Source organism: Mycetomoellerius zeteki, unplaced genomic scaffold (assembly GCF_001594055.1).
Source record: "Mycetomoellerius zeteki isolate Tzet28-1 unplaced genomic scaffold, Tzet1.0 scaffold232, whole genome shotgun sequence".
Lineage (NCBI taxonomy): Eukaryota > Metazoa > Arthropoda > Insecta > Hymenoptera > Formicidae > Mycetomoellerius > Mycetomoellerius zeteki.
This window is the reverse complement of record NW_017257208.1, coordinates 1,417,140-1,433,364: the sequence shown is the minus strand read 5'-3', so window position 1 is coordinate 1,433,364 and position 16,225 is coordinate 1,417,140. Positions and strand designations below refer to the sequence as shown.

At 35.3% G+C, this 16,225-nt stretch overlaps 1 protein-coding gene across 1 annotated transcript in view; it reads left to right on the top strand.

Annotated features, from left to right (window-relative positions):
• LOC108723412 (uncharacterized protein DDB_G0283697) overlaps positions 1 to 16,225 on the top strand; it is a 107,898-nt gene that overhangs the window by 40,771 nt on the left and 50,902 nt on the right. Inside the window, exons 2-3 of the mRNA XM_018449169.1 lie at positions 9,752 to 10,040; positions 14,790 to 15,022. Coding sequence (XP_018304671.1) covers positions 9,752 to 10,040; positions 14,790 to 15,022 — 522 coding nt within the window. The remainder of the gene's footprint in view (positions 1 to 9,751; positions 10,041 to 14,789; positions 15,023 to 16,225) is intronic.

Here is a 16,225-nt window from a genome sequence, read left to right as displayed (position 1 = left end):
CTTTATATCTTTGCCTTTTTCCTAACAAAAATCTCAAGTTTGATATAAATATTTAATAACATTAGGTTCTCCTATTAGCTCTACGAGTTATGCGAATTACCAAACGCGAGTCACTTACAATCTCGGTTACGATTCAAGGATAGAAGCCACAATGTCCACAAATTTCGAGATCACGTCACGGGACTGTAAACAGGAATGTGACTCATGATGTTATCGCGTGATATTAACAGGAAGCTTGTTATAAATCTGGCGGCCTTGGATCTCACGGATGAAATGAACCTGTTGTCGCTAGACTTATATCCGTTTCTATTTCAATGTAGATTAACTTTAATTCATCTGCATCGCTGTTTCACTAACGTCGTTTATACCGTGGGTCTTTTTTACGCCAGTACCAAATTTCTCCTACTAAATCAGATATGAAAAATTAGAAAAAAAGGTTTTTTTTATTGTTTTACATCTCTCTTTGTATCTTAAACGTTTTCGAACTCACAATCAGATATTATCATTATATTGGTTTTTTTATATAGCAAAATACATAGGGAAACTTTGATAGTTAAAATTTTGGCTGTTCTTAAAAAACCCACGATACAGAGGTGGAGGGTTAATCTCGATTCAACTAACTCTTCATCTTTTTCTAATTTTTAGAATTAGAAAAAGATGAAGAGTTAGTTGAATCGAGATTAAAATTAAATTACATTGGTAGAAACAGACATTAGACAATTAATTTGAGAAGAAACACACAAACGTGTTATTAATGTGTAAGCGTAGGGAAGTTCTTTCATAGTACGTCGTTCTCAGCAGGCCTAATTTCTATTCTCAGGGTCACGCGTCGTGTGCAGGGTTAGACAGCTTTCAAATGATAGTCGGGTCTACATATGTCATGCGAATTGGAGCTATTAAGCCAACGAGCTCCTAGATTTATGTTTTAACATATGCGACGAGTCAGACGAATAATAGATGCTTCGACAGAGTCAACGGTCAAAGATGTCAAGCTATATACGAGTATCGACCAATTATCTTCTGCCACCATCGACGCTTAAGCGATTTCAGCCTGGAGTTTATTTCAAGCGCCATTACTGACATACTGCGCTTTATCAGTTTAAAGATGACATTTTCAGTAAAGTTACAGCATAATAAATTATTATTCGCGCAATTAAAACCTAGATTTTGAAAATTAACTTGTGCAATATCATACAAAATATATTGCATAAGTAATAGCGATTTTATCGCGAAAGGGTTAATTTAAATATGAGAAATTTTCAGCGTAAGCTTCACGATATACAGTACCGGTCAAAATTATATCACCTTTCGATTTTTTGAGCATAACTTTTGTCAAAGTGAAAAATTAGTAAAAAATTAAAAAAATCGTGGTGTACATTGTCAAATCTCATTATACTTTACGTACAAGATACAGCTGCCACCAAGTGTCTACTGCATAAATTTGAGCGCGTTCGATTCACTTTGACAAAAGTTATGCTCAAAAAATCGAAAGGTGATATAATTTTGACCGATACTACATGTATGATGGCGACGTTATTTATAAAACGCTTCAGCCAGAACTTCATTTTACAATGTTTCGACCGCGAAACACGTCGACGTCTCTTACGAGACGGACAGGCACTCTTTTGAGTACTTTCATCTTGAGAATCCCCTTTGGATCGTTGCCAATTTCTGGGATAGAAAGAACTCTATTTTCGGTACCCACACCTCGATAAAAATACTCTTAAAATCTCCACGGCGAGGCAATATTAATAATATTACGGCCAAACTAGAACTTTGGCTTTGATCGTCAATCAAATACCATCAAATTGAATTCATATCTAATAAAAATAAAGCTGTATTTCAATATAAACGGCGTAAATATCGTGTTTGATAGAGAAAGCGGTCAGAACGTTAATAAATCGTTCGATTCGAAAAGGCCAAGAAATTATTACTTGAACGGACTTTTAACCAATATGACTTCTATAACCCGATAGCAATAAATATATAGGCAATTAATATGTCATACGTGAAAGGTAAAATATTAATTGCAGATATTATTGATTTCGTTTGTTTTTTCATTTCTCTTTTTATCGAATACGCAGAAATAAGTATATAAAATAGTAATCATGTAGGTTATAGAAATGACTACTTATAATATTAGATACTATATGTACCGTAAGACATATGTCACATTATTCAATCTATTTTTAACATAACTATGTTAAGTAACAAATCTATTTAACTAACCTGTTATCAAGATATTTACGATCTTGCAACTTGGAAATTTATTAACACATACCATATTGCTTCATTCTGTAAAACTAATTTATAGTATTACATTGTCAAAGATAGTATTGTTTTAATATTGTCTTTGACAATAATGGTTCTATAAATAAAATAGATACGATAAATCAACGCTCCCACTATTTCAAGTGATCGGCATTCAAGTCAATTGAACCGGTGGGTGTACAGTCGTTCTCGGAAATAGCGTTGACCCATTGCGATGGGAATCGTGATTCGTCTATGGCCTTCCACGTCTAATGCCACGGACTCATGGTAGACAGCCTGGCAGCGACTCGATTCCTTTCTCGGAACGTAGCTGCATTTCGTATGGCAAACACACAACATCAACCTATCATTCCCTCCCCTTACCGCAGTTTATTCTGCATTTTCATCGCGTCGGATGTCATGCCACATTCAAGAATAGTCACATAGAGAAACAGCAAGAATAATTAATCTTATAACAGTTAATAGATTCAGGATATAAAATATCTAAATTTTCATATCGTGACTCTAACATCAAAGTGTTCTAGTTGAACAGATATAAAAAAAAGCACTAGTTATAATTATTTAAAATTTTTAACTGTTTTAAAAATTACATCATTATTTTATATTATATCTAATTATATATAATTGATTATATATAATAGATTATATATAAACAAATATAATCTGTCGCAGTTAAGGATTATTGTCTCGTCGCTCTGAGTTATGACTCTAATAAACGGATGAAATTGGATGCTTTATCAACACGAACGAAACAAAATATCTCTTGGTTTTAAAATCGTACTCAATATATCTATGTAACCGCTTTTGACTCGATGGGTGGTCGTATCAATGTGTTTTATTAATTTATTTATTTAACACGGAGATCAGTTATCTGAAACGTGATCGATTTGCCTTGGGTCTTGCACCATTGTCTTCCGACGCGTTCTATCTGATACACGAATATTAATTCAATCGGATACGTGCTCCAGGCACGTTACACCCTTGAAGAGAAGTACAGAAAGAAAAAGAAACACGAGCATTCGAAACTTCTTCCATTGGGCTTCGAGGCTACGAAACATTGCCGTAATTATTGTAAACCGCGAGATTATAAAAAACTGGGTCAAGCGACTGTATTATATGAGTAATAATATTAATTTTTTATAAAACTGTATTATCATAGTAACTGCTTCATTAAAAAGTCACGCGTGGTTATGACTGTTTTATAGAATTTATGATGAAAAAAATATCGTAACGTTATAAAAAATATTATATATATAAAAAATATCACAAAATATAAAAATTTCACATTGTTATTAATGTACTTACTATTATATATTTATATATTTTTATACAAATATGTTCGTATGAATATATGTATTATGTTTTTAACTATTACCTTTGCAAGTTCTTTTCCTCGCAGAAATCCGCAGAAATCATAATGCAAATCGATTTAAACTGAATAGCGGAGCACAAGTTATGCAAACTCGACATATGAAACGAAGCAATCCACTCTAAACTACATTTCCATAAAGGGAATTCTTGCAATGGGAAATGCAATAGGAAATGTACTCGTCCGTTGGACTACACTGAGAGAAAAAAATGCAACTACCATAATTTAACTATAATTTATAGTCATTTTTGAGACAACTATATTTGTAGTTGTTTCAACCATGCAAATGTAGGCACTTACGCTATTAATAATAGTTATACACACTGCTTGAAAATCTTTAATTTTTTAAACATATTTTTTAACTATTATTACCACATAAATAGTAAATGAACTTAAGAAAATAGTTATATTAATTATAATAATTATCAATTGCATTTACTAAATAATTATAATGTCTATTTTATTTACCATTTATATCTTGATATTTTACTATTTTAATATTTGAAAATTCTCATAATTTATAGTATAATTTTTTCATGTTTAAAAGAACTATATATGGTTATCGTTACTAACATCATAGCAGTAATAATCATAAAAATGAAGCTCCTAATCACAATTATTTTGCCATACAATTATAGTCACAAATACTAAACACTTTTCTCTCAGTATACCATGTAAATTTTGGGTGGTCTCATGAAGTCGCATACGATGGAGCGAACCCAATATTTAATAACAGGAGGTGCCCCCGAATTTGCACTAATATTTTTTAAATGCCCGGCGCGTTGCCGCGAGCTGCATTTTTCATGGGCGCTCGAACCGCCTTCTCGTCCCTCCCCCACTAACCTCGACTTTTACACTTCTCCAGCCATTCCTTGCCCGATCTAATTTGTAACTGCATTCGTCGTACGGACTGGTTGGAAATTACTAGCGCTCCGTAAAAAATGATCGGTTTTTTTTTATTGCCAGTGTTTCCTCGCCAACTCGGTAAACCCGCTCTCCAGCCCGCGGCCACGCAAATATTGTGGCAGGCACTTCGTGCTACCTGATCGCCGTCGCGGTGTGCACAACATTGGAATAATTAACACGTAATAACGTAATGGGCAGTGCGGTAAAAGTAAAACGCGAGTTGCGTGGGTTTACGAGTACTTCGTAATACAAACGTAAAGCGAGTTACATCTGAATTCCTCTTGACACATTTAGCCGTTTCTAATTAAAGCTCAATTTGAGATTTTTTTTACGTTCCAAACTCTTTTGACAGATATCTCTCCATCTTGCAATATCGTCTATGTAAAAACATAAAAGGAAAGGCGCACTGATAGAAGTTTCATTTAAATTCCAATAAATTTCCAATGATTTATGCCGCTGTATTTTTCTCTTCCATGCGCACATAAACCGGAATATAAAATACGACCGAGTGAAAATCCATATTGCATACCAGCTTATATACATATTCAATCGCGAATAGCCTCGTAAAGTTACATAGGGTGTCGAAAACATCGTTAATGTAACGACCTCCAAATAACGTATATGTTGAAGACTCATTCAATCTTTTCGACGAGCTTTTCAGTCCGGAATATCATTCCATCCGTCCGCGTAAACAGCGTCGAATTTCATCGTACTTTTTATTGCAATAAGAGCGACAACGCACGATAATATAACGAGTGTTCAGACGTAGTTCTACGATGTAAAAAAATTTTATCTTGCAACGAATAGTGTTTTACTTATAACGTATTATATGCAATTACATACAAATATTTACAACGTAATGGAATTACGAAATAAACGAAAATCGTGAGATTATTTAATATTGCACTGAAGAACAAAAGGTTAATAAATATTCGATTCTGAAAAGGTTGCATCATTATGCATTATCGAGTAATTCGCAGAAATGACACAATATGGGACAGATATGTATATAAAATTCAATTATTCGTCGCGTAAGTAGAGCAATTACTCGCCGGCGTGGTGAAATGAGAAAAATTTCCCTACGTTATCGCAAAAGTGGTCTAGTTTACAATAGCTGAGCCATCGGTTATCGGCTTATGAGCGTGTTACCAACGAAATCTTTGAGTACGCTTGAAAATAGAATAAACAACGATGCCGACGACCTCGGAGGCTTTTATCACGGAATTTTCGCAATCTCGTTACTCGCAGACGCGGACAGACGAATTCTCGGCGACGATCAGAGATGCCGGCGATCTTTGACCTGTCGCTCGTAAAACCCGAACACTCAATTCCGAGAATTATCGAGGGCGATCGTGCATGTTCCGTACGTGTAACAAATATCCCTCTAACATCCTGCCCAAGGTTATGTTCATCACGTCGTGAATACGATCTGTGCACTTCAATGCAGAATACTAATGGTCGTAATGAGTAATCGCAATTGGATGATCCTCCAATTATAAAAATTAATGCCTTCAGGTACATCTGCAATTTCGACAATCGCAGATAATTTCAGATGCATAAAATTTAAGTAACTATTAAATAAATAAATGTATCGAAACATATATAGATAAGACTAGGGATTCTATAACAAAAACGCAAGTAATTTTGTCAAAATCCTACGAAAGAAAAAGGTATATATATTCTATCTCATTCTATAACCTTAATTAAAGTTACAAAGTAGGACAGTATAAGTTAAAATTAAATAGCATATATACTTATAGGAAGACTATATATATAAATATATATCTTTCTCTCCAGATAAGGATTTTGACAAAATCGCTCGTGGTCAGATTCTGTTGTAGAGTTTTCAGATAAGACTAAAATACTATATTAAAAACAAAAAGCTACAAAGAATAAACGGTAAATATTCTGACAAGAGATTTAAAAATTAAAGACTTGATTTCGCAGATGGCACCAGTGTCATATCTAAAGGTGAGATTCAGAGGAACCGCGAGCCCATTTTTAAACCGAGGACCGGCTGACCTTTCGCCGACCCTGATTCCTGCGGGATCGTTAACGATAGCGTGGCACACACATCGGGATAAACCTGATATATTTAAATTTATCGACGGTCTAATCCGCTTTCTGCGAGCTGAGATCAAAGCGTCTGGCAGACCTTTAAGGTAAATCTTCGAGTCCCCACGCAGTTTCTATTCTGATGTCTCATAAAACCCAAGTTGAAATAAGCTACCATCGCCCGGCTGCACGATTGCTCTTTGAATAACCAAGTAGAATAAATTTTTCCTTTAGTATAATTTCATATTCCACTTTTACCATTTTAAATTAACGAAGACATTCAACTAGAATACTTAGTGATAAATCTTCATGACATCCTGAAGATTTTTTAGAAATTAATCAATAATGATATGATTGTAATATATCACAATAAAGTATTGTACATCATTTTACGTGTTAATTTTCAACGATATTTGCACTAGTTTCAAAACTTTTTAAATAAAAAGATATAAATAAAAAATGAGTTTTTTACCTTCTGATATTTTATTCTATTTATCAAATATACATATAATATATCTAATTTTTATTTTTATTCTTCTTAAAATTGAACAATTCATGACATTCTCCACATTTTTTTTTAAAATTAATCAATAACGGTATCAAATATAATCATCGTACGTCATAATACGTCATAATAAAAATATCCACGCTATTCACGTATATCGTTTTATGTATTAATTTTCTTCAGTATATTTTCAACGGTATAGATATGCAACAGAAATTTTGAAATTTTTTAAAAATTTCTGTTAAAAATTTGATTAACTAAGGGTCGATTCTTCGGATAAACTACATATATAGTAATTTACCTACTGGATAAAAGAGTAAAAGAGCAAGAGTTAAGAGAATAAGGTTTTACGAGACAGTGAGCTGAAGTTTACCGAAAGGTGGAATAACTCAGCCTAAATGATATAAACAAAAAATGAGTTTGTTTCTGATATTTTACTCTTTCTATCAAATATATATATATCTACATAATACATATATGGATCTAATTCTTATTTTTATTTTTCTTAAAATTAAATAATCTTCCTGGCAGCTTAAAGATTTTTTTTTAAATTAGTCAGCAACAATATTATATTTAATGATAGATGCACCATAAATTTCCGAACCTTTTTTTAAACTATAAAGAGACATAAATAAAAAATAGGTTTTGCTTTCCTACTCCATCTATCAGATACATATGGATCTAATTTTTATTTTTTTTTTAAATTAGAATGCATCTTCTTTCTTTTTCTTCTTTAATTTATTGTATGTTATTCACAATACACATGTATGTGAACGTATGCAACATGTGTAAATGTATTTGGATATAGAAAAGTATTGAGTTCGGGTTCGATAATCCCAAATGACTATGCAGATCATTTATCTCTAAAGAAAACTTTAAAATGGATGATCTTTCATTGTAAGAGCCATATGTTGCGCAACCCGAAGGTTGCTAGTAACAAAGGAGCGTTTGTAAAATCCTGAACTTACTGTCCGCTGCAGGTTCAGTAACTCAAGTACGGTGCAAAGCGCCTTCGACAATCACAGAAACTGTGTGTGTTCTCCATTAGCGAAATAAATCCCTTTATAGAAGTCGACATCTCAATCGATAGGAACGGCTCAATCGCGATTGAAACATGATAAACACGATAAACGTTTGCGTAACGTTCAATTCATCAGTTATCGAGTAATAGGTTGCTTTGTACACGCTATTCATTCAAGAGACAGATTAATTCATTCGCGTTAAATTCTCATCTCGTTTCGCATAATTTCTTACTATAATAGGAATCGAAACCTTTAGCAATCGGAAACACGAATGAAACATTTCTCTCTTAAAAAAAAAATAATAATAAATCTAAAATAATTAAGTTATGAAAAGATATTTTACTAATACACTGTTAAAAATAAAATGTTAATTTTAACTTTAAAACGTATGAAGTTTTTGAAACATGCAAACATGTTAAATTAACATTTTTATAATACAAAAAATGTTGATTTTACCATTTTTGCATATCTCAGAAAGTCCACTATACCTAAGTTTTTAAGTTAAAATTTTTATTTTTAATGTATTGCTCATAATTTTTTAAATTTCATATGGCCTAACAATAAGTAAATTGAATTCTATTCTCATTTTCTAAGTTTTCCATTTCGTCAACGCGGTTCACGTCCAAATTTCTGGGACGCTCGAGCGATCCACCGATAAAACGGAAGACGCGTGCGGAATCGAAACCTCTGCAAAATAAAATACTTCCTAGATTCAGGGCACGCGTTCGCGAGGATTGTTTCTGCTACGCGGCGCGACATCAAAGACTCCAGATGTTGCAGACGGCGATTAAGTAGATTCCCGTTCTCTTTGAGTTCGCGGATCGGCCAAGATGAGGCGGGAGAAGGTGCACACGCGACGCGGAGAGATGCAAATTTGCCTATAAAACTTATCTCCGAGAAAAAATCTGCCGAAGATTCACGAGGGCGTGTTGACCACCCACGAGCAAAAACGAGATCATCTCTCTGATGAATTTTTATATAAACTGTCGATGCTTCCCTTTTGCTTTATATAAAATATTCATTTTTTTCTCATCATATTGATATCGATCTCGTAGTATTTCATTTTCTTCTTCGATCACCTTAGATCTGAATTATAATAATTTCATTAGGCAGTCAAAGTAATTATGTAGGAAATTCAAACATGATGAGCAATGTTGCAAGAAATTTTGATCTACCAGGTCTAGCTTACTAATTTGAGCGTTCTACATAATAATTAATAACCTAATAAAATTATTTTCAGATTTTTATTTAATTAAAGTTTTAAATACTTCAGCAAACTCATTCTTTCCCTGTAATAATCTAAACCTATGCGTTAACGAGAATTCTTTTAATTAACAAGATTAAATTTAAATGTCATATATTTATTATGTTCATCTATAATTTGTTTCTTATATTATATTTACAGTTATGAATATTTATATATATTGTAATTAATTTGTATTTAGGCTGGGTTGTTCCATCTTTGGTAAATTCTTCAGCTCATTGTCTTACTCTCTTATTCTCTTACGTTCTTACTTTTTTACTATTTTATTTATCCAGTAGGTAAATTACCATATAGTTTATCTGAAGATGGAACAACTGGCTCTTAGTTCCCTAAATCACGTTGAACTATTACATGCGCAGGATTACACCGATGACGACAATGGCGAAGAGGATGAAACCGATACCTTCACCACGTCGACTACTACAACAACTACGACGACGCCGAAGCCGTCGCTCAACCAGCATTACGATTACAAAGACCCGAGGGCCTACGACAGCGGTACTGGAGCTCAATATAACGGGTACCAAGCGAAAAACGATTATCCGCCAATGTCTGCTCACAGCGTTCACAAGTGGCAGTCACTCGGTACTCGCGAGGGCGTCAAAGAGACCAGAAGCAACATGCAGCAGTACAACAAAAACGGAAAGAGTAAGTACGCTTCAGAATGTCGAGTGCATCTCAACGACTGTCACGACGTTTTTCTTCCTACGACATCTTTATCGATGGAAAAAATGTGCGGGCGGTGAAGCGTATTAAAAGAGTAGTTTATAAGCGATCGCGATTGCGATTGCGATTCCCCGTAATCGGTTTATGCAAATGCGCGTAATGCCGTTCTACATTTTCGTCTGCTAACCTCAATTAATTTTAACAGCCCGCCGGATGCGCGCGTTCCGAAATAGTTATTAATCGTTATTGAAACCACGCCGGTGGTCCTTTCCTGGTGGCGGTGTTCGATCAACGTTAATAACACAGTAATATTTCACGTACGTCGGAGATGCCACGGTAATTATCGACGTACCTTTCATCGCGCGTGCGTGCGTCATACGCAAATGTTTGTGCAAAACCGCAGCGCGCTTATCCACCTATCTAATACGTTACACGGGATGTACGCGGACGTGTTCGCGGCAATCAAGTTGCCTACACATGTAACAGGGATCTGCCGCAATTATGAAACCGAAGCAGCGCGCATAAATCAATTGGTAACCATGATCGTGATCAAACAACATGCATATCCGCGATTCGACGCGAAGGAGAGAGCATATTTTAAGCTCGGCAATGTTACATTGTAATAGGAACGTAATATATCGTGTCACTTTGACCGTCTGGTTGGTGTAACGATGGTTTTTATAATTACCCACCGCAACACGCAATATAAATTTGCCCGCGCTATATTACGATTGCGATACGACTTCCAGGCGCACGCCTCTATTTATGCCTCGAGGCATTGCACCTTCTCTATCGATGCGATTGCACAAGCGCCATTCACATCTACATCCGAGAGGACAAGAGAAAGAGAGAGAGAGCCGATAAGATGACTCTTCCTTCTCTCATCGGCTTCTCTTATTAGCGAGCGGATGACAGACATATATCATAAAAACAGCCACCATAAAACGCGATGTTTACGTTCGAAAAAATACAGTATATTCTTGTAATGTTTTTCTTATATTTCTCTTACTAATCCTGTTTTTTTCTCCTAATTCTGTTTCTTTATCATTACGTGCGCCTCATAAACCTATCACGAGGTTAAAGTCTTCTCAAGGCCCTATTTATCCTTCACTGCTTTTTGTCGCTAATTACATCCGATTGCGCGATCGTCTCTTCCCTCGCGATCGCCTTTCGAATAAAATTCTCATGTTCAACGCGCGACAGGGGGCAACGCTCGGTAGTGGAGAACGGAGTTTCTGCGAGAAAGGCGTAATGGAGTTTGCAGGCTATTAATATGTAAATTAATAATGACGATTGTGCACCCCGACTGAGTGCTCGTGGCGGTTGCGGCAACCGCAGCGTGAACTCCCGTGTGCATCAATGCGGGCACGTGCGTGCCGCGAGATTGTTGGGCCTTGATTCATATATAGCCCCCGTGGATTGAAATCAATCTATTATCACTCACCGAACGACAGGAACTCCGACCTTCTCTTATCCGACAAAATTCCTCGTCCTTTCTGCACGACGTCGTCTCTTCTCCCGTCTTTCGTCTGGATATCTGCCAAATTTTAATGTGCATGCTAAATAAAATTTCACTTCAATTTTTAAAAATTTTATTTCATTTTTAATTTTTCGTCGACAATGTATAATTTTGTACCTTCCGACCCAGTAACCTGGATCTTCGAACTTTAATGTAAATTTTAATATCGTTCCAGACTATATAAAAATCTGAAAAAATTCTTGCATGCTTGTGAAAGTTTTAGAGTTTTTATTATCATCAGAGGTCGGATGGATATTTTATTATTTTTAAATTTATCTATCAGTATTGACAATTGACTGTACGTTCAAAATTCTACATTGTCGGTGGAAAGTTAAAATTAAATTTTATAGTTTTAACAAGAAAATTATAATTATGATATGCGTGATAAGATAAATGCAGAGTGCGTAAAGCTTTCGTGGAAATCTTAGCGTCATATATCACATTGATGACATCACATTCCGTTGACTCGCATAATCCTGCATATTTACGAGATGATATATACCCATTGGATATGCTACTGTGCCTTTCGTGGCACCGGTTGATCAAATACTTTCATGATGAGTCAGAGTTTAAATTTATACAAAACTAACCGAACCGACCGCAGAAGGAAAGAATAAATAATCGATAAACTCGATTTTGTAATTTTCTATTCTTTCTTGCATTATATAATAATAAATATGCATGTACTAAAAAAGTCGATTAAATTAATCTCAAAGACACATATATAAATAACCAGACTGCTTGGTGAAATATAAACGATCCACAATTTTGAAATAACCAGACAGGCTGCATATATTTTCGTTAACCAAATACATTTGGTTGTATGAATTCCAGTAAAAACAATACAAATTTTGATTGAAACATTAGATAATTTAATTATGATAATCAGAAATTATGTTTAGATCTACCGAAAACTCCTTTAATTTAATCATATACGTCCACATTAATACGGCTGTGCTCTTTTTCTCTTGTAGTTATAATAACTAGAGAGATACTTGGATATTATTACTACATATATATACTAACCAAACTCTTGTAACTGATATCATACCTAAATGTTTTGGTTGCATAATCAAAATATTCGATTATAATAATTAGACATTCTGTTTACTTTCATCAAAATTTGCTTAATCAAACATATCTTGTTAATTCAACTATAATTGTTCTTTTCGTGTGATATCGTACATCGACTTTCACGAAAAATTAGAGAATAGCAGATGATTGAATTTAATCTTTTTCTTTCGTAATATATTCCGGAATACGTTTGAATATCGGATGTAGCGAGAGCACTTCAGAATTCCTTATGGCCGTGCCTCCATTCTGTACGCGCCGATGTGATCTTGTGGCGAAAGTAACGCCTATGTTGGAAATTAGCATATCATGATCGCCCCTAAAGATTAGGTGGGCGAGAAATTCCATAAAAGTACACTTCCGAAATCTCCACGGAAATCATCTCTTATATAGCTGGAGTTCTCGTGAGCGAATAAAACGAATGTTACTTCGAGAAAGTTATTCAAGCCAGCAAATCTATCATCTAACTTATATATTTCTCTCTAAATACATGTAATACACTAAGAGCGATGTTTTGTATGAATAACCATAATTTGGTTGATATGTGAATTACAAAAACTTTCTTATTTTTTAATTAAAAAATTGTTATTCTAACCAAATTTTTATTACATATAAAACATTTCTTTCAGTGTATCTAAAATCAGTTTCTTCTTGTTAAAACAATATCTCTTTTTCTATACTTTTTGTTAAAATAATATCTTTTTTTATTTCTTCTCTACTGCCTGCGATAGGCCGAAGATCATAACATATAGTTTCTCAATGGCAAAAACAATGTAGTTTTCCAAAGTGATTGCAAGCTCTAGCATACCCATATCGCAACCTTCCACATGATCAATTCTGCAATGGCTAATAAATTAATCCGACATGACGAACGGCATTTTAATAGGCGATAAGTCGTCATCGAGCATAAACAGTTGGTATTTGCTGCATCGCAATAATTTTCGATTAAAAACGCTTCAATTCATCCACGGTATACCCATAAAACGTGCGACCGGCGAACTTGATCCGATTAACACCGTCGCCCGTGCACAATCGAGCTGCGTTTCATCGCACACGGTCGTAAATCCGTAATTCAGAGTTATATCTCGCTCTAAAAATATCTCGTATTTCGTCATCATCTCGAGACTTCTTCATTTCACAATAATCCTGGAAGTGAGACGACTACAGAAATAAGTGTTAAACGACGCGGAGAACGTTATGTGGACGTGCGTGAATAACAAATGTGCTTTCTCTCCTTTTTATCATTTAGCGAGCGATCTCGTGACCCGCGACCTCGCGAACGGTGAATCGTTTCCTTAAGTGGCTCAACACCGCTTTTGAATTCCTTCCCGTACCATTGACGTTTCCCCGCTGTTATTATTTGCGCTAGAATTTACCGATTTTCTGCTACAATGCAGTTTCTCCGTGCGCTGAAGCGAATTATGCGGAGTGACGATGTCGCCGTAATTATCGACAGCGCGTGAAACGCGCGTAGAAAGCGATTAGCTATCTCTGTGCTGAATCAATAGAAAGCTCTCGTAACTTATGTCACTTGATGCAGAAGATGCATCCGAGCTCGTCGATCAAACTAGCCTCACGTCTTGATCTCGAATTCTCGTTTCTCTTCCCGGTGTATTATCAGAAATCGAGAATACCAAACGGATCAGAGGACTTACGGAAGATCCGTTTCGATAAGACGGGCTTCTCTTTAATCTGACTTATCCGCTCTCGCCTTCCGTTTTATCGAGACAGTAATTAATGAGTTACATGAAGAAATGATATTACTTGTGGTTCGTTACAACATATAAGAGAATACCGCTTTAACGCAATCTCTAAGGCCACTTACGAAAGCTAATAACTTAACGTCATGAGAATGAAAAAGTTTGAAGGTTTCAAAATTCGAAGATTTACGATCCGGAAAGCCGCAAGTTCGAAAGAACCGTAAAGAAACATGTCGCAAATCAAATATCACCGCCACAAGTAGGTGTAGCTATAGCTTTCTAAGAGATAAAACACAATTATCACGTACTTGAAACGAGGACTATAACGTGAGTCTTATTTTTTTTATTGGACTTGCGAAAGCGAGTTAGTTAATTTCGTTTTGTCATTCTCACGGTTATGATCCCATGGGATTGTACTTTACAGGCGAATGTTTGCCGTAGGTGCTGAAATTCGAGAGGCTCTTCAGCATGCAATTAAAGTCAACAAGGAAGGCAGCTGCCAGTGGCCACGCGCGAGAGTCATTCCGGTTCGTGATGTCTATCCGAGCCCATCGACCACCTACATTCCACACTGCGCCATATTACATAGGTGCTCGGATGACACCGGATGCTGCAGATCGGAAGCGCTTACTTGTGTGCCGAAACATTCTCACCGCGTCGAGCTTTCCTTCTATGTAAGTCCGTCATAATTTTTTTTTATTAACCTTTACAGAACGGGAAAGCCACACCATAGTGTTGCTAAAATAGTCATATTTTGAAGCAAAGATATAATGATATATAATAAATTATAACAAATCTTAAGGAAAAGCTGTGATAAAAACTAGATTTTAAAAATAGATCCCCGTTCTCTAAAGATTTAAACTCATTTTTTTTAGCTTTTCTTTCTTTTTCGCTGCAGTTTTTACATCCAGAGAAAAGTTTCTCCGATAAAAAAAATTGTTTGAATCAAAGAAATTTGTGCATTGTTATACGGTTGAAGAAAAGTTTCTTTGATTTGAACGTCATTTCTTGAAATCAAATAAATTTTTCTTTGATTTGAAACCTTTGATTTAACTTCAAAAACATCAACAAAAGAAACGATTTCCTTATAACTTTTCTCTGGGTATATGATTTAATTTTGATATCTAGATTCGAAAAGTTAAAATGTTTTATAAATCAATTTAACTTGCACATAAAAATTGTTTGTTTTTAATTAAATTAAGCAAAAGCCAACAAAATTAATTCTTGTAAATTCCTTTAATGAGAATATCATTAAAAAAACATACAAATTTGTTCGATCATTTGCGATTCAACATGGGTACATCGGAGGCATATGAGGCCGCAATAATTATTTACTACCGCGACGCATAATTTGCCAAGATAACGTATTAAGCGAATTAACGGCGCGGCCGTTAGCTGCGGACCGAATCGATTGAACGATAAATGATCTCGTAAATGTAGGCTCCCGCCGCATGCCAGATAAATTGCCAGTAGAAAGAGGCGCACTGGTGCCTCACCGGAACAAGATGGATGCATCGACGTAAGGAGGAAGACGTTATCCGACGGGAGAAAGTACCATTAATCGTGTAAACTGAATTGCGGACAATTTATTAGCGAGATGTCTCGAGAAAGAGCTAACAATATGCGGGCACGATTTACGGATCGTTGCCAAGATATCGAGCCGTGCAAATCCGCGTAAATTATCTCGGCTTTGGTCATAACAATATTTTATATACACAAGCGTAAGTTTATATATGTATAAACTAAAGTATGCATCGTAATAAACGACAACAACCGTTTCTTTTCTTTTTCTATGCACGCGGTCGCAGCGAACACGTTATCGCACTCCTGGAATTGGATGCCCGCGCGAAATGGTCTCTCGCATAGAAATAATCGTG